At 34.7% G+C, this 27,658-nt stretch overlaps 1 protein-coding gene across 16 annotated transcripts in view; it reads right to left on the minus strand.

Annotated features, from left to right (window-relative positions):
- ROBO2 (roundabout guidance receptor 2) overlaps positions 1-27,658 on the minus strand; it is a 908,846-nt gene that overhangs the window by 21,342 nt on the left and 859,846 nt on the right. For 12 of the 16 annotated variants that reach the window (XM_039337222.1, XM_039337213.1, XM_039337212.1 and 9 more), the window contains 6 exons: positions 16,894-16,936; positions 15,228-15,355; positions 11,283-11,558; positions 10,827-10,952; positions 9,015-9,171; positions 6,061-6,318 (listed from right to left, as the gene is read on the minus strand). In XM_039337222.1, the coding sequence (XP_039193156.1) occupies positions 6,061-6,318; positions 9,015-9,171; positions 10,827-10,952; positions 11,283-11,558; positions 15,228-15,355; positions 16,894-16,936 (988 nt within the window). The remainder of the gene's footprint in view (positions 1-6,060; positions 6,319-9,014; positions 9,172-10,826; positions 10,953-11,282; positions 11,559-15,227; positions 15,356-16,893; positions 16,937-27,658) is intronic. The other 4 variants (XM_039337218.1, XM_039337221.1, XM_039337220.1 and 1 more) reach the window with 1 other exon arrangement.

Genomic DNA, 27,658 nt, shown 5'->3' on the forward strand with positions numbered 1-27,658 from the left:
CGAGGACTACTCAACTGGTGCAGCACCGTTTGCAGAATGGGACTTTTGACGGGCTCAGCAGGGCAGAGACAGCCTGGAAAATTCCTATTGGCTTTTGAAAGCCAATAGAATTAGACTGTATTCAAGAGAGTCTATTCTATTGGCTTTCAAAAGCCAACAGAATAAAAGGGAGTAGCACAGCTAAGGAAAAGGGGGAAAAAATGGCAGACTGCGTTGTTTGGCGACCCCCGTGAAATGGTCGTTCGACCCCAAATGGGGTCCCGACCCACAGGTTGAAAACCACTGACCTAGCAGGCAAAAAAGAAAACAATAAACAAAGCAACGTTGTCATTCCATACGTTGCAGGAATATTGGAAAAGCTCCAGAGGATCTTCAGTTAACACAACATACCCTTCAAACCTAAGAATACACCAAGGCAGAAGCTTGTCCACCCCAAGAATAAAACACCCAGATACAAACTGAACTATGTGGTATATGCAGTACAATGCAGTGAGCCATGTGCAGATCTGTACATTGGAGAAACAAAACAACCACTTCATAAACAACATAGGAGAACAAACTATCAGGACAAGGTTCAGCAGTCCATCTACATTTAAAAGACAAAGGACACTCTTTTGAAGACAACAAAGTCCACAATTTGGACACAGAGGACCGCTGGTTTGAAAGAGGAGTCAAAGAGGCCATCTATGTCAAAACTGAACAGCCCTCTCTCAACAGAGGGGAAGGGATACGACATCATCTATCTCCAGTCTATAACACAGTCCTTTCACAACTCCAAGAAGGCTCCACACCCATTTGCACTACTCAGGTGACCCTGATGACACAGATAAACCTCCAGATGGCCTTAACAACTCTCTAAAAATATGCAAATGACCAGACGTCTACAAGCAGTATACATCCTTCCATTCCCCACCATCCAGTCAGAGCTGAAAAAGCTTCTTGGATGAAAAACATCTTCAAAGAAAAACAAGAATGTCCAGTTGCCTTGTGAAAAAGCACCTTTGGGACCTTTATTCTTTATCTTAGTCTCTAACCTCATTTTCCAGAGAAGGTATGTACCGGTATGTAGTCTAGTGACACTCTAACAACTACACTATCTAACTACAATGTAACATAATGTAATGTAACTTAATGTAACATAACAACATCTCATCCCATCTCATAATAAATATCAAGAGTCTCGTTCCCCCCACCCTCAATCCCTTCTGTATCTCCTCTCCATGTACTCCTATGGAGGTGTTTCTCTTTCTGTTCACTTGGGAAATAACAGAAAATTCTTCTGAGAAGGGACGAGCATGGATTACATGAATTTAAGAATCAAATGAAGAATCAATTTCAGGGAATTAATTGCAGGTAGATAATGAGGTTTAATTATTTCCTCCATTTTAAAGCATGTGAGCAAAATCTGTATATATTGTAAGATTAGTGCTTTAGAGGAATGATAGCCAGACAGCAGAACAGCTGGGTTTAGAGGTAACTTGCCAGCATACAATGAAAAATTTCAAACAGTTGCGTGTAAAGGTTACTGTACTGTGATAAAACAAACCAGTGCACCTTGGAACATTTTATTTTAATTCAATAACATGTCAATTTGATAATGCTTGGAAAAGATTCAGTACTTCAGCTTCTATAGGAAGATGGATAAGAGTATTCCAGTTAAAAAAATTCTTACGAAATGCTGGAAAATTCTCAACCCATTACAGTGATCTCTATCTTTAATTTCAGTGACCACTCTCATATTTATTATACCTTCAGATTTGTATTTACCTTAAGTATTTAAGATTTTTTAAAAGCTGGTAATCTCTAAACTTAAACTGATTCTTAATTGCTACTAAGTATCTCTCCATCAACCTTAAGTGAAATAATGAAATATGAACACATTTAATTCAGGGAAGGGAAGGAAAGGAAAGAAAGAATCCTTGCAATTGTCCAAGCTTGTTTTCCTGACAGTCCTTTTTGCAGGACCATAATTATATGAGACCCAGAGAATCTCTATTTTAAGAAAGTGTATGCCAAGAAATGAAAGGATTTTAGCATTTATCACTGCTTCTCCGAGGTCACAGAAGCAGTATAGAAACTAACTGATTGACCCTTTAACCTGTGCTTTTCATATAGTCCCTATGGATGCACCAATTCTTCCAAATTCCATTGGCTTTCAGATGATAAGGAACAAGGGAGTCAGCTTGTTCCTGCAGGATAAGCTATATGTTCAGTTTCTTTTTTAAAAAGCATTTAAAAATATTTCTAGCCCTCACAGAACTATAGTTTCTGGGCATATGAACTAGAAACTATGTTCTTGCATTTGGTGCTTGTAATATAAAGAAAGCATAGAAAAAGGCAAGTTGGTAGCAAATGAAACAGTATAAAGCTCCACATAATAATGATACCCCCTGTATCGGAAGTAAAAAATGCAATGTATTTTAAAAATATCTTCTATAGTTGCCATTCTCATTGATTCAGAGTGGCTACACAAAAAGTGTAAAGATAAATATACTCATATTATTTCTGCATGAAAAAACCCTGTACTTTAAGAGAAGTCAGTTCTTTTTTGAAGGGCAGAGACAATTCTGCCATATAAAAATATTAATTGAAAGGAAATTCCTTTTATTTTTTCTCCCATTCTAATCCACTCTTCCATTCTACCTTGGGCATAGCATTTTCTTTATGAATACAACATGAAAGAATGGATTCCACTGTCCCATCACTGGGTTTCACTTCAATAGGGTACTGCAGCCCTTCCAGCAATTTCTAATAAATCATGTTCAAATGCCTGGGTTTTGTACTTTGGAAACCCAAGCATCCATGATCAGTTTGTTGGATGAAACTAATAACAAAAGCTACTTATGTGTTAGCACTCTTTCAAATACAGTTACTACTACCTGTAAGCTGAAAAGTAAAATCCTAGAAATCCTTATAAAACTTTAAAAAGCTTTAGTCTGGTTCCGGGTCACGGTGGTGCGGTCAAGCGAAGAGAGTCGTCTCTTCACCGGCCAAGTTTCCTCCACCGGTAGACCATGAGTGGGTCGAAAAGTCACTCTGGAGGAGCGACTACCGTTGAGGAGGCTTCCTGGACGACTGCAGAGGAGCGGTGGCGTCTTCTGTAGTCCAATTATCTCCTTTGGGCCGACGGAGTAAAGATCGGTCAGTAAAATGACCGATCATTTAGCTGCGCCAACTGTAAGCCATAAGATCATCTAAGCAAATAGACCCACCATGGAAGATTCGGAGAGATTTTCTTTTACCTCTACGTTCCTTTTTTTTCCTGTGAAAAGCTTTTTTTTTTAATCATTTCCCTATTTTGTTAAAGCGGTGTTGTTGGTGGGGGAAAAGAAGCTTATAAAAAAACCTAAATTTATTTTTATTTTTTTCAATGGTTGATTTTATTTTTGGACATTTGGGAGCCCCAAGAAATTTCATTACAGAGATATAACATATCAATTGTTTGGAGAATACTGTTTTTTATTTTTATGGTGTCTGGAAAAACTGAATATTTGAATAACTTTGATTATTCGTTGGGGGACATCTTCTGGTGAGGCTATTCATTGCAATTGTTACTTTTTTTTCTTTTGGAGTCTGATTTTGGCTTTCAAATTATTATAAAGGAAAAAGATAAAGAAGCCATATAGCTGGGTAGGGTGGATATTGACTGATTCTTCTGAATATAGTCTCTCCCAAAAGGACGTTGGCTTTAAATATGATACAAATGGAAGAAACTTGTCTAAATCTCACTTATAAGTATATATTGGACAAAATTCTGGAAAACACTGAGATGATAGTTGCTTACACAAAAAAGATTTCAATGACAAATTAAAACACAAGGTGTAAGTAAGCACCCTGAAAGCCAAGAAACAGCAGAGGGGACTTATATCCAACAGAGTTCTTTTCAACCTTGCTTCCAGCCCACTGAGATGGAAGAATCAAATTTCCAGGCGGATTATCAACCTATATTGGAAAAGATTCTTGATGCTAATGAGCAAGTGATTTATAATAAGGAAATGGAGGATTTTACCCCAGAAGGACAAGCTGACTTGCAGACATCATCTGATTTTTTTGACAGAGAAAAAACTAACAGAAGAAGAGCAATACTTGATCAAAGAGGACTATATATTATCCTATTTACAACCTACTAAGAAAATGATGCCAATTAAACTTTTTGCAACTTTAAAAAAGATGGGAAACGATGTTCAGCTACGAGTTATTGAGAACAGCTACAATTCCTATATTAGCTTAATAAAATGGCTAATGGGAGACTCACGTTTGGTGTACATGTTATGGCAAGAGATAATGGGAGATCTGTTTGAGGAACTAGAGACTCTATTACAGAAACCCATTTGGAATAGAAAGAAACCCAGAATAAGATATAAATATTGAATTTAAGATTACAGTGATGGGTGGTAATGGATTTATAGAGACTTGGACTGATTTGGATGTGGATTTTGTCAAAAAGGAGGTCATTACGAAAAGATTTAGAATTTAATATTGAAATATAGTAAGAATGTTTTTTGGAATGATAGATTATTTTTTGTTTCTCTCTTCCTTTTTTGCTTTTCCTTTCTTCTTTCTTTCTTTGTTTTGTCTCCTTGGTTTATCTATACTTTTTTCTTCGTGTTATTTTTTCTTTTTCTTTCTTAGTATATTTTTATGTGTTTTTAATATTAGGGGTGGTATAATGAGAAAAAAATTGAAATAGCGGAAGAGATGAAATTAATAATTGGAGAATTATTTAATAAGAATAGAACGTAGTTGAGAGATGTAAGAATTTAGTTATGGAAATAATATGTTTAAATAAGAGAAACTTGGGGTACCTGAATAGTATATAAATGTGTTAGTTTAATTTAAATGTTTGAAAAATTAATAAAGCGTAAAACAGAATCTTATGGGATAGATAATGAGCTGTTGAAAATTTTTTATTGATTAATGGAATCTATATGTAGTGATATATTAATGAATGAATTTGTTTTAGAAATGTATTAATTTGAATACAATACTTTAAATAGAGAGAGAGTGTTAGTTTAAGTTTAAACATTTGAAAAACTAATAAAATGTAAAATAGGATTCTATGGGATAGATAATGAGTTGTTGAAAATTTTTTATTCATTAACGGAATTTATATGTATGAATTTGTTTTTAGAAATGTATTAATTTGATTATATTATCCTAAATAGAGAGAGAGGGGAATTTCAAGGAACATTGTCTGAGCTGTATATTTATAATGTTATTGTTTTTAATTGATAACCCTATCTCCACGTTGGTTCTTAAGCCTTGTTGGTATAAAATGGAAAACTAATAAAAATTGTTTAAAAAGGAAAACTTTAAAAAGCTTTAAAAACTTGGGCTAATAGCATGTATGGTACATTTTATAATTCAGTCCACCTAAACTATAAATACTTTACTCTCAGTCTTGTATTCTATTACACCTTTATATACCAGGATCATAAATTCAGTTTGTCATAATTGCTCAGGTCAACTTTGAACCAGGTATAGCTTCTCCAATTAATTGAAAAAGATGCCACCTATGCGTATATTTTTAAACTTTCAATCTAATATAAAACTTATCCATACAGATTTTCAAGAGGTCCACAAATTTTCCTTAATCATTTCTACAGATACAGTTGATGGTTTGTACTTGATATAATGTAGTTTTGGAATGGAATATATGAAATAGCAATTCAAACATAAAAGCAAAATGAAAGAAATACTTAGTTGGTCACTACTTGCTTACCTGTAACCTTATATAAGAAGTATATTTTATTTATCTATTTTATGGGCTTTTGAAATAGGGGAGGCAATGGGATACATTTTATAACTCACCTTAAATAAAACAGATAATTTTATTTTTTTAAAAGAAACAAATGGCCATTTAATTCAAGAAACCTATTTATTAGTTGGTAGTTTAAGTGATTAAGCCATTTATGTCATGATTCTGTCAAGAAGAAATAATCTGCATCTATCCATTAATCTAATTAATTCTTTTTTATATAGTTATGTCTATCTGCTGAAACTAGGACCTATCAGTCTTTAAATCATATACAAGTGAATTTTGATGATGGTCACATTTACCATGCTTGCTTTGCTACATCAAACTGATATGCCCTGGTCAGCTCATCAAGATGGGCCTGAAGCATAGGTTGCATTTCTTCTCTGGGAGAGGGAGTTAATGTCGCAGTAGACTGTTGTCCAAAAGAGATTGCAGGGGAAGAAGCCACTCCTCGGACAGGAGGTGTAGGAACTCGGTCATCTTCTTCAAGTTCATCCTCCATTCCCTGATGCAAGTATGTCTGGACTGGTAAAGGTGGGCACCAATCGTCACTGTTGTACCTACAAAATAAACAATTTTGGTTCACATTGGAGTCTTAAAATTCTAACAATCATGTAATAGAGATAGTAGACATGCATCTTTGTCATTAAGGGCACTCTACTTAAAATTTTGCTCAAGCATGACATTCACAGGGTGACTTTCTAAATGTTCAAACTAACAACACAGTTCTATTATGAAGCTAACACTGGAAGTGTCACGCAAGGGGGAATAAATTTATACTGCATTGAATTTCTGCAAGAAAAAGGTAAGATGTAAACCTAATAAAATAAAAAAATTAAAGGGTATTTACTAAGCGAAGTATTAGCATACAGTTGTAAAATTAGAATTAAAAATGCCACTTGTTTATTTCGATAAAGTTAAGAGTTATCTTTCCTTCCTTTCAAAAATATTATTCTGACTTGATATTCTATTCAACACTAAAAAGCACGCTAATGTCATTAAATAATCCTTCCTTTGGCTGACATGACCAGCAATGTCAAGCAAACAAATAATTGTGCAAACTATGGGACAAATGCAGAGGTGGGTTTCACTAGTATTACTTATAACTGGACAGACAATTAATGATAAATATTTCCAATGCCTGATTTATAATGTCAATTGAGACTGGAATTTCTGTAGCTAAGTGATGTGATCATAAACTGCAACTGCATCACTTACGGTCCCAGTTGCCACTGTTAGCTGAATTTCACGTTGATAGGGGACAAGTTTCTGCTAGCTTCCCACAACCAAGTCAGTGAGGAAGCTGTGCAATTTTAAGCTGCTTGCAAGTTTGCCTGCAGGTAGATAAGTGATTGTTGCCAGTCGACAGAGGGTGCGAGGAGATGTGCAAAAATGCAAAAGAGGTGCAGAAAGGCTCAGGAAGGGTGTGTGAGTGTGTGCAGGATTGCATGGCAGTTGGGGATGGTGCATGATGATGTACAAGGGTTTGAGGGAGAAACAGGAAGAATGCACAAGGATGAATGGAGGTGCATGAGGGTGTGAGGGAAATGTGGCAAGGCCTAGGAGAGTGTGTGAGGATCCATGAGCATACATGAGCATATGAGGGAGGTGTGGCAAGGCTCAAGGGAAATGTGTTGAGGCTTGAGGAAGATGGGGCTCAAGTGCTTGGCATGGTTTAAATGCAGATGGACTGGGGAAGGGTGCACAGGTGGGGGAAATTTACTCTAGTGTCTTGTAACTTTCCCTGCTAGCTTTATTGATTTTCTGGGAAAGCTGGCAGGGAAGATAGCAAATGGCAATCACTTAATTGTAAGGCACTGCAATTGATCATGTCTAATCTTGTTGCAGGTGCACATATTACAATCATGTGATTGAAAGTTGCTGGGAGAGCCAAAATGCTGATGACTGGTCATAAGTATTATTTATTCAGCACTGTCATAACTTTGATCTCTGAATGAATGGTTGTAGGTCAAAAACTATAAATAATTCAAGGCAGCAAACATACTAAATACTCCTTCCTGTTTTTCCCCACAAAAACTTTGTGAGGTGAGATACGTTGAGAGAGAGCCCAAAGTCACCCAGTCAGCTATCATTCCTAAGGCAGGACTAGAATTCACAGTCTCCTGGTTTCTAGGACAGTACCCCAACCACTGGTTCATGTTAATTGTGACTGGAATTTCTATCTCTAAGCAATGATATATAAAGGCCTTGGAGTTGAATAATGATTCTATTTCATAACAAAAATTAACTTGAATCTTAAAAATAGAAGTTGGCAGTCATTTTTGTGGAGAAATATTTTAATTTGGATTCCAGTTTAAGGTGCTTGGGATTTGTATTATGTAGCATCAAGAACTAGGATATAACTCTGCCCACTACCAAGAGTTTGATCTTGACTGGCTCAAGGTTGACTCAGCCTTCTATCCTTCTGAGGTTGATAAACCAAGGGCCCAGATTTTTGAGGACAATATGCTGACTCTATAAACGGTTTCGAGAGTGCTGTAAAACACTATGTAGTGGTATATAAGTCTAAGTGCTACTGCTATTGCTACCATATATTTCGGCATATAAGACGACTGGGCATATAAGACGACCCCCAACTTTTGAGAAGATTTTCAGGGTTTAGAAAGTCGTCTTATACGCCGGAAAATATGGTATATGCAAATATGTATTTAATGTGTGTATAAAACATACAAATACATTTGAGTTTTCACATAAATTTAAATATATGAATCACACTCCTGGCATGGTAGCTAGATTTCAATTTTTGGTAAGTAGATAAGCAAAGTATTATAAAGTATGGGAATCGTATGTTTTAGAAATTAAGTGTGACTATCTGGAGTTCAAATAGATCTCTTAGATACCTTCTAAGATTTGTGAGGTCCATGCTATTGTTGTTTATTATTTAGCACTATATTTTTTGAGAAATAGAATCTGGAGAACAAAGAAACCATACTGGAAATGAAATGACATTGTCAGTAGCAATTAAGGATATAAAAGGAACATCCTTATCATTGGAAATTGAACTCTTCTCTTAAACTTTCAGTACTGTAGAGAGATGAAAATGTGCATTTGTAATGGAAGTATATGGAGCTCAGGATTACTGAGTTAGATGGATTAAAATACTGTTGTAATAAATGTATATGAAAACTTTTACACCTACAAGGTCTCTTCAAACTTCACAATAAATGGCTGTCCCACTGATGGACTTTAGCTGTCAGATACTGGATTCAAAATTATTCAAAGGAAAATACATTACCCTTGTTCTTGTGGATCCACTCCATAGTGTTCTAACTCTGTTCCTGGAAGTGGATGTATTGGAGGAGGTGGAAGAGGAACACTGGTCCAGGTAGACCCATTATTTTTCTGAGTCTTGGAAGTATTTTTGTTTTTCTTTTTTTTTCCTCCTTTCCCACCTGAAATCAAGAAGCAGTATAAAAATATGAAGAAGCTAAGTTAATTATTTACATATTTCTACTTCCACAAAGAGTTTTGATTCCAGATGGCACATTTAAAATAAGAATGAAAGCATGAAAAAAAAACTTTGTTCTATTTTTATTTTACTAATATCAGCAGCAAAATGTTACAGCTGACATAAGTTAGAAATAATAACAGAGTGATGTGGCGTGAAAAGAGCCTGTACAATTGTCAAGCATTACTTCTTTTCATTTAACGAACTCCATGTAACTTAATCTCAAGGAATCATAAGTGGAATAAAAGTTAAAATGTTCTTTCTGTGTCAAAACTGTATTTATAGATTTATTTTGTCTGTTTTAAATTTTCATGCAATATATGTTAGGGAAAATAAAACACCAGAACAAAGTGCTTCAAATCACAGAGTATTTATAACACTGTTTCTCGGGCAGACTTCTCAGTTATTAAGAACACAATCCCAAATATGATTCATTTGGTTTATTTCCAGACACAAAGCCAAGTGTAGGTGTTAAACTCTAAAAAACACTCTATAAGCAGTTTATTACTGGAATAGGTTTGCAACATTCAGCTAAAAATGCAAAAATAATGTGTAAGTGTAATATTTTGAATCTATTCACTTTCATAGCCTCCCTCCCAATTGTGAAAAAAAAAGATTATACCTGGAGAAATGAACATTGAGGAATGGAAAAAAATAGATGAGAATATATACACATATCCATGATAAGATTACATCACATTTTATGGAAATTTAAACTTAATAATAACTAATGATCATACTATATTTGGTCATAACGTGCTATATGCCAAAGAAGAATGAAACATCAAACAGAATTAGACAATCAGACAGAAGAATTCTGAATGGGTAAAGGTAATAGAGAGGTTATAGAAGATACACATATATAGAAATAAATATAAGAGTAATAAAAACAGAAACTGACAAGACAATAAAAATACTATAAATAACTTCCCACACTTTTAATATTTGATTTTTTTTTAAAAAAATGGCATGCATAATATAATGTGTTACATTGCAGTGGGATTTTATATTGTTATTTATGTACTGTGGTCCAGCTTGATGGCATTTACAATAATTACACTGCAATATCCAGTATACTATCTTTGCTTTATGTTTGGATATAGTTCTAAATATTTTAAATGCTTTTCTTTCAATTCCAATATATTTCTACTACTGAATTTATTGATATACTGGACATCAGAGATATTGTGAGTCTGCACAAGAATATGCGTCCAATAATAGTATATACAATAAAAAAAACCAATCATAAATATCCTTAGAGAAAATCAAAGTTGTAAAGTGATTAATTTATAGAAAGGAAGTAATGCTTCAGAAAGGTGAGAATTTTATGAAACAAAATTTCCATTCATGATGAAATATATAGGAAACAAATTCATACATAATTTATATATTCTCTAAATTAGCTTCTTAAATTGAGCAAATAAAGTATATTTTTCAAAAAAAGCAAAAAAAACCCACACAATTTGTATGATTATATATGACTCAGGTATGTTTACATGAAAGTTATACCCAGTAATTGATCACATATCTTGAGCCTTAGGTTTATAAAACTGAATTAAAAATAAAACTACCTTCTTATGTAAATTGTATTCAACCAACCTGAGAGGCTGTCGCTCCTTTCTGAACTGTTGTGGGAGCTGGTGGTGCTGAAATCTTGTGACTGGTTGTGTGGCATTCTATTAGACAATCCCTCAGACAATCGGTAGTCAGGGATGTAAAGCAAGGCTAAGGGTTAAAGGGCAAAGGTCATACTACCTTCTTGTGATTAGTTTATAGCACATGCACAACATGCAGTTAACTCATAATCAGCTTATAAGTAAGATGTATTAAATATTTAACCTAGTGTATCATATTGATAACAGGATGCAATGCAGATATATTAAACTGGCAAAAGATGAAAGAAACTGAAATAGCATAGTCCAATTAGTTGTATTTGTAAAGTTTTAGAATACATGCAAGATACATTAAAGGAAGTGGGAACAGAAGAGGGTAAACTATAATTTTCTACCCCCACAGAGAACATATTCATAAAAGAAAATTAAGAACAAGAATCACCATTGTTGCCTTTGCCCTGATCTGGAAGAGAGTAACCAAATCCCATTAAGTCACTTTTCTGCTGAATTGAACTTTTCCACTGAGGATCTGGTAAATCAACTGCCAATTCATGGATGCTGTTAGAATGCAGTATTTGTGTTGTGGCATATGGAGTAGCTTGTGTTATTTGGCTGGAACTGTTGTAACTAGTTTTGGTACTGAAGTCAATGCTGCTATAAATGGCTCCATCAGAAAGCATTGTGGCAGTCTTATCTCCTGGCATTGGAGGTAGCACATCTGTGATGCAAACAGAGAAATGGAAGGAAAAAAAATAGTATTATAAGCAAAAAATACTAAGATCAAGGTTTTAATATGAAAAATAAATATATCATGCTGCACATTTGGTTTTCAGCTGAGACAGTTTCCATGAGCCAGTGAAGGGAAAATGATGTACAGCCTATGCCTTTCTATCAGCATCTTTGACAAACTTTGCACTTGTCCTTCACATCTCACTGCTTAAAGCCATATTTCCTCCATATCTTCAGCTGTGAAAATGAAGCTTGGAATATTTTTGTCCTGAACACTATTTCCAATTGTTCATTTTATGTCAGTGTCAATGACACTGTCGTGCTCAAGGGATATGATAAAAATCACAGAACAATCTCTTTTTATTTCCCCCCCGCCTTCATCTTACAAGCATTGCACAAACTACTGAATGGACACAGCGATATCTTCAGTTATTCTTTTTAAAAAGTCTTGGTCAATACTATTTTAATGTATTTATTTTTAAAATCATATGCATAATTTTAAGAGGACAAAATAAAAAAAATAAATTATTTTGGAATGTTTTCTTTTTTCATTTTGAAGAATTTCATCTAATTAATTGAGACTCTGCTAAAACACAGAGTTACTTTAAATTTAATATTAGATAGAAGTTTAAATGATTTTATTATTTGTTTAAAATTATTTTAATCTACTAAGTGAAGTACAAGGGATTAAACTTTTGGTCCCAGTGACTGACCCTGATTGGATTCTGTAATAAAATTAAGTGGCCAAATATTATTTATACAAAATAATTATCACAATATTAATGTTTACCCTAATGCAGTATGAAGTCTTTTTATTTCTCATTTTATTTCAGTAAATAGCATAAACCAAATGCTCTCATGGAAAAGTGAATAGTGTAGTTAAGAGTAATGAAAAGAAATGAAATACCCTGATATACCATGAGCTGTGTGTAGCATGACAAGAACATTTGTGAAAAACAGTACAATAGAAGAACAATCATTAATTATTAAACTGAACAATCAAATTAAATATGAATTATTATTTTCTTAAGGCAGCCAAAAAAGACAAATATAGCAATAATGAATCGGAAATCAAGTTTCCAAACTAAAATAATAATATTCATTCATAGTATTTTTGTATCACGGACTCTGCAGACTCAATGCAGTTTAAAAGCTAATACTTTGTTCTGCTAGAGAAGGCCCATCTTGAGCACACCTTCCATTTCTGGGAACCACTCACAGACAAATAGATGAATTGTATAGGTTCAAAGAAAACAATGATCAAGGGACTAAAAAGTGACTGAATGAATTAGGAATGTTTAACCCTGAGAAGAATGAGGAAGGATATGTTTGCACTTTTCAAGGACCAGAACAGATGTTACACAGAAGAATATGAAGAGCTACTCCTACTTGTTCCAGACTGCAGAGACTGAATTGCAGTGGTGGAATTCAAATATGTGAACAACCGGTTCTCTGTGTGGATGCCGTTTCCGGAAGTCCATTCTGGGCCTGGGCAACAAAAAATTAGCTGCTGGTTCTGCGGAACTGGTGCGAACTGGCTGAATTCCACCACTGTTTAATTGACTTAATTTTTAAAAAGGCAGAAATGTTAGAAATATTTTTTTTAAAAACAGGAGCACTTTACTTATATTATACTTTAATTCAGATTCTTGCACTGAGCTGCTTACTGTAGAGTAGAATGCTAAAGCCATGGTGCTGACTGGGATACTCCATTGCTAGTTTTATAACTATTGAAAGTGATTGCACTGACTTTCAATTAACTAATAATCCGTTTAAGCTTTTTGCTTATGATATGTAAGGACATAATCTAACTGGAAGTGATGGGCTTGGAACCAGGATATTTGATGTGTAGCGTTATAGATTTAATCAATCAATGGGATTATTGCAAGAGTTTTGATTTATGTAATATGTAATAGTAGTAAAATTGGAAGGGACCTTGGAGGTCATTTAGTCCAACCCCCTGCTCAGGCAGGAAACCCTACACCATTTCGGACAAATGGCTGTCCAGTCTCTTCTTAAAAACTTCCAGTGTTGGAGCATTTACTGCTTCTGGAGGCAGGCTGTTCCACTGATTAATTGTTCTCACTGTCAGGAAGTTTCTCCTTAGTTCTAGATTGCTTCTCTCCTTGATTAGTTTCCACCCGTTGCTTCTTGTCCTGCTTCAGGTGCTTTGGAAAATAGCTTAATTCCCTCTTCTTTATGGCAGCCCCTGAGATATTGGAATACTGCTATCATGTCCCCCCTTGTCCTTCTCTTCGTTAAACTAGACATACCCAATTCTAGCAACCGTTCCTTATATGTTTTAGCCTCCAGTCCCCTAATCATCTTTGTTGCTCTTCTCTGTACTCTTTCTAGAGTCTCAACATCTTTTTTACATCGTGGTGACCAAAACTGGATGCAGTATTCCAAGTGTGGCCTTACCAAGGCATTAAAAAGTGGTATTAATACTTCACGTGATCTTGATTCTATCCCTCTGTTAATGCAGCCTAGCACTGTGTTGGCCTTTTTGGCAGCTGCAGCACACTGCTGGCTCATATTTAGGTGATTGTCTACTAGGACTCTGAGGTCCCTCTCACAGTTACTACTATTGAGCATGGTGCCACCTATGCTGTACTCGTGCATTTGGTCTTTCTTGCCTAAATGTAGAACCTTGCTTTTTTTCACCATTGAATTTCATTTTGTTAGTTAGTGCCCAGTGTTCAAGTCTGTCTAGATCCTTCTGTATCTTAAGCCTGTCTTCTGGAGTGTTGGCTATATGATTTCAGATGGCTAAACCTTAGCAAGACTGAATGGTGTGAATTTTCAGGAATTGTGGATGTCAGAAGTTCTATCTTTTGTGCTGAATGGCACTAGCCCTTAAAACAGAGCTGTATGATTTCTAGATTCATAGCTCCTGCCTTATGCATGGTCACATCTTGTTTATTTATTTCTTAAATTTGTATACCATGTGATTCCCTTGGGCTCACTGAGATTACTGTAATGTGATTTACGTGGGACTGTCCTTGATACAATTCATTACTCTGCAAGCTGCCCTGGGTGGCAGTGGGTTTCTAGATGGAATTCAAGAGGCTGGCTATCACCTTTAAAGCTCTCCATGGCACAGGATCTAGTATTTGTGGTATCACTTATCTCTGATTAGCTCTTCCAATCTAATAAGATCTGACAGGGTATGTATTGTCATTTTGGCAATATTATTTGGTGGGACACAGGAGACCTACCTTCTCTATCACCCACCCCTCCCGATCTGTAGGGTCTGCCTTTTGTAAAGCCTTGATGAGCCATTTTGTTTTTTCCCTCCCTCTTTTTCAAACACATCTAGATAGTTTGCTTTTGATTGCTGATTTGTGTAACAGTTTTATATTTTATTATACTTTATTTTTACAATATTATGCTGTTTTAACTGTATGCCATCCGGAGTTTATGTTAGGAGAGCAATTATAAAAAATGACTAAATATATAAATATTTTATTTTGTAAACCTCTTGAAGATATAGAAAGCTTTTGTATAAATATATAGTGTAACAATATATGATATTATTACTGGTACTTTTTATTTTCATTGCTTAAAGTTCCATCATCATTTCTAACAAGCATGTCGGACAATGAAACAATGTATCCTGCCATAAACCTCCTACATATTAAGAAATTGGAAAATGTACCTCCACGACCAAAATTCCCAAGGTCACTTGATCCATTGGTACTGTTGTTAACAGGAAGGCTGGTAGCAGGCCAAGAATCCGCAAGCCAAGGATAACTTGGGTCACTTGCATTTAACAGCCCTGGCCGACTAAAGAAATTCAATAATAAAGTATTAATGAGAGAAATCTATGCAACTGTAAAAAAGACATTTAATTTGCTCCATGAACAGTTGTAACAATTCTATGAAATTTGTAAAGTAATTTTATATTAAAATGGGGAAGTCTCTGCATTTAAAAATTTTCAGGGTAAACTTGGATTTTGTATAAGCCAGACACACTGCATGTAAAAACTGGTGGCATACCCACACACAGTTTGTTGTAATTCCAATGAATTCTATCATCTGGGCTGAAAAGAAGGAATAGGCTGTACCATTGAAAGATCGTAAGCCAGGAAGAAATGATAAATTGCTACCTCAAGGGAATAATCATTCAAAGTGACTGTTCTATATCAACCATTTCCAGTCCTCTGGTGACTGTTTTTTCACTTACTGCATACCAAATGTATGTCTGTTATCTAGAAGATGCTAGATTTTCCTCTGAGTGCTCTTGCATGAATTTAAAAGCAAGCAAGTTTAAATGGGATTAATGGAAAATTCAAAGTAGCAGTTCTACTTATGACAGCAGACATCCATATGTTTGTTTTCAGTTTTTGTAAACTGCTGAAGATAGAACATGTATTGACTGAAACAAATGGATGAGATATACATTAGGATTAATCTAAAATTTAAGATATACTCTAGGTTTAATCTTGTTCCTAAAATTTGGTAAGATAAATAAAGATGGAGAGAAAATACGAAGCAAATAAATTGAGAGTATATTAACATTTTTTAAAAGCAAAAGCTAACAGTGGGAATCAACATTTTGTATTAGCAGGTCTTTCATCAGATGTTTGTACTTTACATTTATGACAGTATATTTTTTCTTGCACCCCCAATAATCCCTTCTGTATAATTTCAGAGAGAAGTATGGGTTTCTATAGAAACGGCAATAAGTTGATCACACAGCTTGCTTGACTCATTTATGTACTCTCATTAGACTTAATCCCTTCTTTGCTAAAATATTGATTCAATGGGAGATAGGAAGTTATTACCAGATTCTAATTACAGTCTCCATATTGGCACTGAGAAAATATATGAGGATATCTGGGTCTGTTATCAATTTTTATCAATTTCAATTGAGTGACCAAAGTTGTAGAATCTAGTCCTATCAATTTACACCTTATTCATCTTCTGTGAATCATTTATTTTGTGAACGATTGTATGTAATTGCTCATTCACTGCAATTTAATGGAAGCCAATAAGGTCTCTTAAGCAACAGCAACTTCATTTACTAATGCCTAATTAATGCAATAACTATCTTGAAAACAAATGAATACATTCCTTCTGATATTTTCTAGTAATTTCTTCTTGGGCATCCGGGAAATAGCAAACATCTGGGTTTGATTTCCTTAAGTGTACAACAGATCATTAAAAGCTAGTTTAATCCTTTTAATTCCTCCTAGAATTGCTAGTTTTACATCTGATCATCTCTTTCTGTCTCTAGCTTCTAAAAAAAAGAAGAAAATTAAAAATGGGATAAACATATGAGAAATCCAAAAAGATGTATGATCTGCAAATTACAAGTATACCTTCCATTGCTCATAAGTCCTCCATCTCCTCTTTGAAAAGTGACTGGTTTGTATTTAAAATAGAAAAAAAATAGGAAAAAGTGCATTAGTATTTTATATTGAGTGAAACTGTAATACATAGGATAATTCATAAAGTCAAAAAGCCTATACTCCACTTACCTAAGGATTGTATTTTAAGTGAGATAACTAAGTATAAGGGTAGAAAAAGACGAGGTAATTCCAGTTTCCTCAGCATAATGTTAATTTAAGTTAGTCTTTCTCAGTGACATGTTCACAGAGTAATTTATTTTTGATTTCTTGTCATTATGGGGTTTATAGCAATTTTCTAAAATCAACTGACTTTTGACATAACACATTGAGCTCAAAGCCATTGAATTGTGCATTACAGTACCTTTATTTTTCTAGCTAAATTAAAATGAAACTGCATACTCTAACATGCTAGAGCTTAATGAAACAATAATGATATTAGGTTATAATCACAAAAACATTAGAAATGAAAAACTTATAAAAATTGAAAACAGAAACAGTTGTAAATTTCACAGCAAATATTTCATTTTTTCATACTAATTGCCTTTATTACATAATTTGATAATTGTGTAAATTGATAATATAATTATTACGACTACGTCATAAACCCATTTTAAATCAGCTCATTAAATAATATTCAGATCCAATCACAATGTTCTCAGCATCGTAGCTGTTGGCTATTAAAATGCCTGCACTATTTTCCTCAAATGACAATCTAGGAGACTTCGTATTTGGCTCTGAAAATCATACACGTCTGGGAGAAGGCACCCAAAATTTCTGTGTCAGTTGCTAAAGAGTAAATGTGACTTCTGACCCGCGACATGGGACACGAGGCCAACGGAACACTATGGACTGAGCAGAGAGGAGGCCGGGTCAGACCTGCCCAGAGGAGGATCTGGGTACCTGATTAGTATTAGTCATCTCCTGGGCTGCCCGGAGCCCTGGGCAGTGGAAGACAAGTACCCAGCCTGGCCCTCCAGCTCCTGAGGCACTGGGACCTCGCAGTCCAGCCCAGCCCCACGTCCCAAGAGGGCACCTGGCTGTGCTTACCTCCTTGAGGCTGCTGGTGGTGATTGTGGTGTTGCTGCACAGTGAGGTGAGTTAGCCAACAGTCCTTTCCTAGCTGCAGGTTAAAATCCCCCTGTGGCCTATACCCAATGGCCCCTTCTCAGTCCGTATGACCATGATCTCTGGAAATTACTTGGAGGGACCAGAACTGCATTATACACTCAAGGCTGCTCTGTGCTTGATAGGGCATGGAAGGGCAGGAGAGATGGGCCTGCCTCTTCCCATGACACTTCCTCGCTGCACCAACTCCAGCATCACTGCAGGAGCCCTGCTGAATGACCCTTCCTTGCCCTTCCTGGAGAAGCGCCTCCAGGAGCCAAGAGGGCTCCTGTGCCATTCGTCACAGACAGCCAAAAAGCTTCAACCCAGGGAAACTTTTGCTCCCTGTGAGGCTGCAGTGCAGAGGCGGTGGCCTCCAAGCAGCTGGACTAGGGCAACTAATCACACCAGGCAAGAAATCGGGACCTTCCTTCCCCACTGCCAGTGCTCTGGGGCTGCCAAACAAAACGCTCACCCGGATAGCTTCCCACACTGCCAGGCTGGCTGGTGCTCCCGAGCCTGATCTCTCATTGAGAGTTTGAAAATGACCATACCAGGGCCTCTGGAGAACTCATGAGTCGCACTCCCATTTCCAGACAAAAGGGTGAGTGACCAGGCCCCAAATAGTGTCTCCTTCACCAGGCAGCTGCCATAGGAGAGCAGTGCCAGGCAGGTACCCTGGCTGTTTCTTTAGTGTGCAGAGTGGTGGGAATGGAGGGGCTCTTTTATAGGCTTGGAGGAACCAAGATAGAGCCTGTGGAAAGTAAAAGGGCATGAAGTGGTCTGACTTTGGCAGCCAGCGGGCTCCATTAGGTGCCTAACTTGGAGTTGATGGCCATGAGAAAGGCCCCTCAGTATCTGGTTATGCGTCTCTTTTGCTTCCTAAAACTAACCCCAGCCAGCTGAAAATCCTAGTGCACTGCCTTGGCCCCAAATCCTATTGGCTGCCATTGAGAGTTCTGGTGAATGGAAGTCCTTAAGATCAATTCTTGCGATCTACCCCGGAGCTTCTTCAGGCTTTGGCCTATCTAGTCAGAAGACAGGGCCCCCAAGATAGATGAGGGCCTCCCTAGAGATTTTTCCATTGCCCTCTTTTGGCCATCACCAAGGCCACCTTGCTTAAGAATCTGCAATTGTGTCTCAGTAATTTTGGAAATGGACCACGACACCTTTGCTTTGCACACTCAAATGCCAAATGCCCTGCAGCTCAGGAGCCTCCTGTCTCTGCCCCGCCTCCTCACAAAAGGATGGAGAGGTAGAAGCTGAACAAGAAAGGTGTCACCAAATATTTGTGAATGGCTAGTGATTGCTGATCTTTATTAATTCTATTCATTTTCTTGAGATTTTCACAGCTGTTTCTCATGCAGCTGGGTTTCAGCCTTTCACCCCATTCTGTCAGCTCTGCTGGGGGTGGGAGGGAGGCAAAAGGGAACTGAACAAGGCAAAGGTAAGCAAAATCCTTTACCTTGAAATGTAAGGGCTCCGTGTGCAGGTGGGGCTGGGGCTAGGTGAGGCAAGGCCAATGAGCTGCAATCGGTTCACCAAACTCAATAAAAAATGAGTTATCGGTTCTGCCGAACCAGTGCAAACTGGTTGAATCCCACCACTGGTATTATGTAACAGATTATGTTGAGTCAAATTCAGTATCTATTAAATATTTTATATTAGTGCAGCACAATTTACATTCAGATACAGTAAGGTGGAATTCACAGGAGTATGTTGAGCTCTCTATCTCTGTGTATGATTTTTACCATATACTTTCTCATTAATATATAAATATTGTTCAGAAATATTGATAAATAATAAATACATTTTAACATAAGCAACTATATTTTTGTTTTCTTGCAATACCACTCATACCACAATTTCAGTTCAAACAATTATAAAGATTCAAGACTGAAATATTATTGTAGGTATTAGAATATAAAACAAGAATATCTACACCTTCTGATAAAACACAAAATTCATGTTATCAGTTCCACAAGTGGCTTCATGATATCCATTTAATACCAGTAAGAACACTGCCTATAGGATACCTTACAGAATAAATTTAAGAATTAATGATTAATTGCCTATCACCACTGATGCTTAAGCATCAATATAAGTATATTTTATATTAAATGGTAAGCTGTACCTATCTGGAAATGAATAAATACATATTCAGCTTAAGTATTGTTTCTTATTATATTGTCTGTCATAATCATTAGATACGTTAGATTTAATGGATGCTTTACAGTATGCAAGAAAAATATATATGAGCTTATTTAATTCCAAAATTATATGCCTGTAACAGTGTTAGGTCCTCCCTTACCCCATTTTGCTTTCTTCTTTTTCATCTACTTCTTGTTTACAAAATATTATGAAAGTCAAAATAACATCTAACCTATTTTAGCTAAATTTATAAACATAATCTGAAAGCTTTTATTATGACATTTGATTTACACTACTTAAATTGGAATTTAATAGATTGATTTCAAGACAGCATTTTTAGATAAAAAAATAACCTAGATTTGGTCTAGTTCCTTGATGTTTTATCATAACTTTCTAGCTTTAAAAGAATTGACTTTCCCATTTATAGCAAAAATAACAATTAAAAAACTGCCCTTGTATTAAATGATCATTTCTGCAAATATGTGCTCGGTCTTAATTCAAATTCAAATTCAAATTCTTCAGAGGTTAAACAAAAAAGTTCACTATCTACTCAAAAATACAGCTAGCACAATTAATATATTTCTAAAGCAATTAAGTTATACATATAGATATCTTTACATACTATTACAAATGTCCAAATAGTTCTTTTTAACTTTACTCCATTATAGACATTATGTCTGCTTCTTAATAACAATCAACATTATGTACGAAAAGACAAGAATATGGAGCGATGAGAACTGAAACACTGAACTGACTGAAACATAATAACTCTCAGTAGTGGCACAGTAATATAATCAGAAAGTTGAAGGAGTGGAAAACACATTTGGATTGAAATGATTTTTTAAAAAAGTATTGGAGATCATTATGACAAGTAGAATATGAGATAGCTACAAATATTCTGTTAACCAATTGGACTTATGTGCTAAGTAAAACCGAATTTTTTTTTCTAAATTTATGAAGTTCCTGATTGATAATGTATCTTGCATTTCTTTATTATTCTCATATACTGGCCAATATTTACAAATCATTATTAAATAGGACACTAAATTATTCATAATAGCCATTGAATTTCTTCTGGATATATCCTATAATTTGGTATTTTACCCATATCCAAATTTCTTTCATTTAAATTTAGTTGACAGTGTGTTGGGTCTTTGAAAATGTCTGTGCAATCCTACTCTTGGAAAACGGTTTATTCTCCTGCCTTCTATGTCCCTGTGCAGCATTTTCAAGAAATTGGAATAGTTTCTATGGAGGAATATATAATGCATCTGAATACTTTTGGAACCCATTTACAAAAATTATTGGACATATGTCCTAACAAAATAATTTTAAATAAGCTAAGAAAATGATAAAGAATGTAGCTCGAGTGATGAATTAATAAGCACCATGTTAGATGTTTCTATCTGTCATTTTCTTTAATTTGATTTGTAGAATTATAGATTAAGGGTAAACTGTTAAATACTGTAGAATATATCTTTATTATGCATAAAAAATTATAACAATGCAAACAGATTTTATTAATCTAAATTTAATAGGAGTAAAATATCATGGAAACAAAAAAGAAAATAAAGTATATTTCCTTAACATTCTTCTTCTTCTGTCTTACCTACACTATTTGCACAAAAAATAGTCACTTTTTATTGCCTTACATAGATTTTAAAATGCTAAAGAGTAACCATCATCTTTAACATAGATTAGACTTTGTAAAAAAGGAATATAGAAATTTTAAAACAGAAATAGGGAAATTAGACTTTTTGAAACATGATGTTATTAGGAGCTTAATGAAGAAGTAAGATGGTTAAGCATGTGATTCGAGGATGGCACTTCCAAATGCCCCACACAAATAAATCTTTCACAGTTAAATGGAAAAAGCAGAAAATAAAGTCATACATAAATGAAATATTTACAAATATCATCTGGCAAAGTTTAACCTAACATTAATACTGGCTAGGGTAGAAAAAAAATTAAATACTCTGAGCTGACATTTCAAGGCAAAAGAGCTTTGTGAAAAGCTATCTCTAGTAGGCCACATTTTCCAACTACAAATAAAAACTTCAATGCTGCCAGCCAAATCTCATTCCTTTTTCTGATAAGCTTTTCCTCAAATGTGAATATAGACTAATCCTCTTTTAATAAGTATTAACTCAGAAAAGATAATCACTGTTGAAAATTTTACTAAAACTTCTGCTTGTGTGGGTGATGATTCTGTCAAACAAATTATATTAACTTACATTATTCCTTATTATTTTGAATTTAAATTAATTTATTACTTGCATCAGAATCTTTAATTTCCAGGAATGTGCATACCTATTGTTTGTAAACAAAAATGTACAATTTTAATTCAGCTTGACTGTATACATAGTCATAACACGCTTTCAGATTTCTTGAAAATGGATGTGTTTACAAATTCAGGATATGTAGGAATTAATTCTCCTGTTTCAGTAGATATCTGTTGCATACATAATGCCTATATGCTATTTTCTATGTTACACATACAAAACATCCAGAAAAGGAAATACCATATTCTCTGTCAGTCCAACTGACTTTGAAAAATAATTTTATTTAGGTAAAGATAATTTTATCTTGGCTGTATGGACACACTGGGACGAAGATAATAATTTGCTAGTGGATATTGTTCTGGATTCCCAATTTAGTCCACAGGTCAGGGATTTTCTAGTGTATTCCCATCCAAGTATAATCCAGGTTGTTCCTACTTAATTTCTTCAAGATCTGCAAAGATATTGAGTGCCACATGTTAGGATTTTGGATATCTGGACATATGCCTATGGTATAGTAGTATAGTAGAACTTTGGAGGCTCAAATTTTGCTGTAATGTTCATTATATATTGTGTGTAAAACACCTTTGTATTCTAAAATGGAAACGATAAAAATAGTTTTTAAAAGTTAAATGTATACTAGATCTCTACTTCAACCAATATAATAAAGCATCATAAATCTAAATGTGATCAGACATTAAACTTCATTTCTATAAATCCAAAAGACAGAGCCTCCACTGTAGACAAGATTGTCTTGATGAATACCTGATTATGCATGATCCTTCTCTGCTATTATCTTGTTTGTCTGCCTTTTTTGTTAAGTGAGAGGGAGAAAAATCTTATGAATTGAACCACTAAATGTCAGGCTCCTCATGCAGAACATCCTGGTCATGTATAATACAAAATAAACTACTACTCTGATAAACGGTAGATTAGAACCACACTGGATATATGAATGAAGCAAACTATATTATTATTATGGTTGGCTGCATAGTCAGCCCGAGTTTAGTATGGATGTGGCATTTTTGTACATCTGACTTTCCCAAGTCAAGGACGCTGGATGGGCAGATATTGTTGTTTAATAATAACAAAAATATTGTCACAGGATGTAAGCTGTTTATAGTTTGCACAATCACCACATGTTTATTGATTGCACAATCATCAGATGTTTAAACTGGATTTGACATTTTTATCTACTTATCGAATCCTTACCAAGGACCTGGGATAGACATAAGTTGTTGTTTGACAGTATTAAGGGCACTGTCACAGGATGTAAGCTGATCCAAGTAAAGCTGCCTTTTGCAATTGACTGATGATTATTTATCAGTGTCAATGGTTTTCAACTGGTACTCCAGATTTGTTGGGATTATATCCAATAAGCCAATTACTATTGGTACTATTTTTGTTTTCTTTTGCCAAAGTCATTCTACTTGTATTTGTAGTTCTTCATATTTTATTATCTTTTCCAGTTCTTTCTTTTCTATTCGGCCGCCTCTGGGTAGTGCTAACATTCACTATCTAGACTTTCTTTGTTTCTTATTGACTGCTGTTAAGTCTGGATGTTATGGGCTCTATTTGAATACTAAAATCCTAGAGCACTTTAGCTTCTTTATTTTCTATTACTTTGTCTGCTTTGTGATTCCACCAGTTCTTGCTTGCAGACAAGTGGTATTTCTTGCAGATATCCATTGTTGCTACTTTGTCATACCATTGTTTGTGATTAAGGCTGCACATACATTGTTTGTGGTTAAGGCTGTTTGTGGTTAAGACAGTAGCTAACTGGATAGTCCACTGTTTCTTCAGCTTCTTTGCAGAGACAGCACGTGCTATCTGTTCCTGTTTTCTCAATTCTGGCTTTCCATGCATTTCTTAAGATTTGCTTTTGTGCAGCCAGAATCAGCCTGTCTCTTTCTTTAATATTCCTGTTCTTAGCCATTGCATATCTTCTTGTTATCTTGTTTGCTTGTTTATTTTTTAACGTACTGGCCATGTAATACTTTGTCTTGACATGTCTCTTCTCCGTTCTTCATTTGGTCTTTCTTATAGACCAGTTTGCATGGATAGAAAGCATGATTCATTTCATTATTTTTCTAGTCTTCCTATGCAGGGTTTTTAATTCTGCTTGAGTCCATTCCACTATTACAGCTGTGTACAGTATTTAAAGACTAGAAAGGCCCTAAAATTCTATGACTGTCTTTATTCAGACTGTTGCTGTTATTTTCATATGTATTTTGATTTTTTCAGTTCAGATAGCAGGTGTGACACATTCGTCTAGTCCAAGCTCAGTTGCAATATCTTCCCTATATATGTATATATGGACAATGTTGAGTAGTGACTATATTTCAGATAGACATAGTTGTTTTCCATACAGCTTCAGATTATCCATGTAAAGGAAATAAAATAGCCTTATAGATGTTTTTCATTCTTGACATTATCAGTTTGTATTTGGAAATCCTACAATATTTTAGTTTGCTCAGTTTTGACTACGTTTTAAACTATAAGTTCCTACCAATTTTTCATTACTGGCAGATTAAACTTTTTACAGATGGTCCAGTGAATCATTTTGTTGACTGTATTATTTTGTTGTTTATAATCAATTTGAGTGAACTTTTTGCACGAACTAAGTATATGAACTACTGTTTCTTCTGCCTATTTGAACAATTTGCACTTTGGATCATTTGATGATTTTTGGATTCAGACCTTGATTGCATTAGTTTGAATAGCTCGGTCTTGAACAGGCAAAAGTAAGTGTACAGTTTCTTTTTTTAATGATCCAGTTATGACCGATTTCCAGATTTTATCTTTATCTATTTTCCTCTCCTTCTTTTATATGCTAAGCCAGTGCATGCATCTCCAAAAATTTGTCTGACATGAAATAAATCTCTGCACTCATATCTGTAGGACAGGTATAATCTATCAATATCACTATGGAAATATAATGTATAGAGAATAGTAATCAATTCTCTTATTTTTCAGTGCAAACTGTCCAGTTCAGCTTTTGTGCAGTTAATAATTCCAGCAATATATCGTATCACAAATATGTTCCAGGTATTGATGGCTTTGATGGTCTTTCTACTGTTCAGTTTTATGGGCTAGAACGTTCAGCATAGTATTAAGTATCCAGTTTTCCTACTGAGATTTTTTCCTTGTTGAAAATTCATTTGTATTCAACTTTGAGGATAGACTTTTATTTTGATACACAATATATCTACAATTAGAAAACTAATTCTAGATCTTGAAACTGACCCAATGAAATAAGCCTGTCCTTTTGATTAACATTATTTCTTAAACAATTGATATTTACCCATCTTAAAGAAGTCTATTTTCCATTGTGAAATCATATGGTTTTCTGATAAGCAATACTGCAATGACAGGTAATACTACTTTTTCCTACTAATTTTATTTCTAAATTGTATTTCTCTTTCCCCAAACAAGCAAACAGAAAACCCTAGCATTGATAGTCAAATGTTTTCACGATTTATTGTGGATTATTATGGGGACTTATATGGTTAACATCTTTACACTGGACATCTCCACATGCTGTGAGGTTTTGGGCACTATCAGTAAGCACTTGTGATCTCCTGCTGAGGTTTGGAAGAGACACAAGTAAAACAGATGTAAGTGAGTAATCAAAGCTGAAAGAGAGAGGGGGGGGGAAGGAGAGGGAGGGAGGGAGGGGGGAAGGAGAGGGAGGGAGGGAGGGAGGGAGAGAGAGAGAGAGAGCTCTCAGAGATATCAGACACAACTTAATAGCTAAATTTAGAATGAAGAAATGGAAAAAGTTGTTATAAAAGGTGGTTTGATAAAAAGTTAAGGACATAAGTGAATTAGGACAATTTTAAAATTAGTTTTTTATAAAGTTAAATAATTAGTATTTCAATAACTGCTTATGTTATTACCTTATTAAACTGGATTCAAAACAAGTCAAATAACCACAGTATGTTATTCACTTTCATGTACTATAAATACATTCTATATTATTATACAGAATTAACTAGTGAAGTCAGTCATTAAGCCATATTCTCCAAATAAGGAAGAATTTCCAGAACTTTTAATGTTCAAATTGTGGCTACAGACCCTGATGAGCACATGCTCATTAATACATGTTACTTTAATTCAATAGCAGCTTTATTGGCTATAAATTCAAAAGTGATGATTAAGTGAAGCTATAGATACTATCCTGTTCATTCCTAAAGTCACAGGAATATGAGGTTCTTTAGCCCAAAGATTTTAAAAGCCTATTTGTTTTAGAGAAAGTTCCAATTGAGTCAGTTGTTGAAGACCATGTTGGTTTGCTCTTATCATCTGTGATAGAGTGTAATTGATGATTCTGTATCTTTGGCTGTTTCCATTGTAAATTTCAAGTGTTTTAAACTCATCCTGATACTTTTTAAAAAATAAAAGCAAAATATAAACTTTTAAAAATGTATCTATTCATTTGTGTGTTTTGAATACTTGCTTCAAATTTATTTGAAAGAGACATAAAATATTTAATAAAAACATAATTATTGACTTAACAATGCCTATTGCTTTTTATAACCATATATATTATGGAAGATAAAGAGTTCTCTTTATTTTTGCCTCATATAATTTTATTGCACTTAATTAAATGTTAGATATGATAAAGAAATTCTAATAATTTTAATTTTGAATCTGGTTTTACAAATATTTTTTATTCGTATGACATAGATTTCATAAATCTATGTAATATTTATAATTTTATAAATATTTTAAATTAGAATGGGTTGTGTGTGAATAAGTTACTGCCTGCCATGTGGATTTAAGGATGTTAATTTTGATAATATCTACATATAATTAAACTAAAAAAAATCTACAAAAAGTAGGAAACTATAATATAGATTATCTGTATTAAATCTATATTATACTATAATATAATATAGATTACCTCAAAATTTTGCAAGTTTGTATGTTTGTATGTTTGTACAATGAGATGGTCATTGACCTCGAACCAGACATCCTAGAATGTGAAGTGAAATGGGCCTTAGAAAATCTGAGCAACAACAAAGCTAGTGGAGGTGACAGTATTCCAGCTGAGCTATTCAAAATCTTAAAAGACGATGCAGTAAAAGTGCTACACTCAATTTGCCAGCAAATTTGGAAAACTCAACAGTGGCCACAGGATTGGAAAAGGTCAGTTTACATTCCAATTCCAAAGAAAGGCAATGCCAAAGAATGTTCAA

The sequence above is a fragment of the Crotalus tigris genome, unplaced genomic scaffold, assembly GCF_016545835.1.
Source record: "Crotalus tigris isolate CLP2741 ecotype Arizona unplaced genomic scaffold, ASM1654583v1 scf7180000017672.2133156, whole genome shotgun sequence".
NCBI classification, from domain to species: Eukaryota; Metazoa; Chordata; class Lepidosauria; order Squamata; family Viperidae; genus Crotalus; species Crotalus tigris.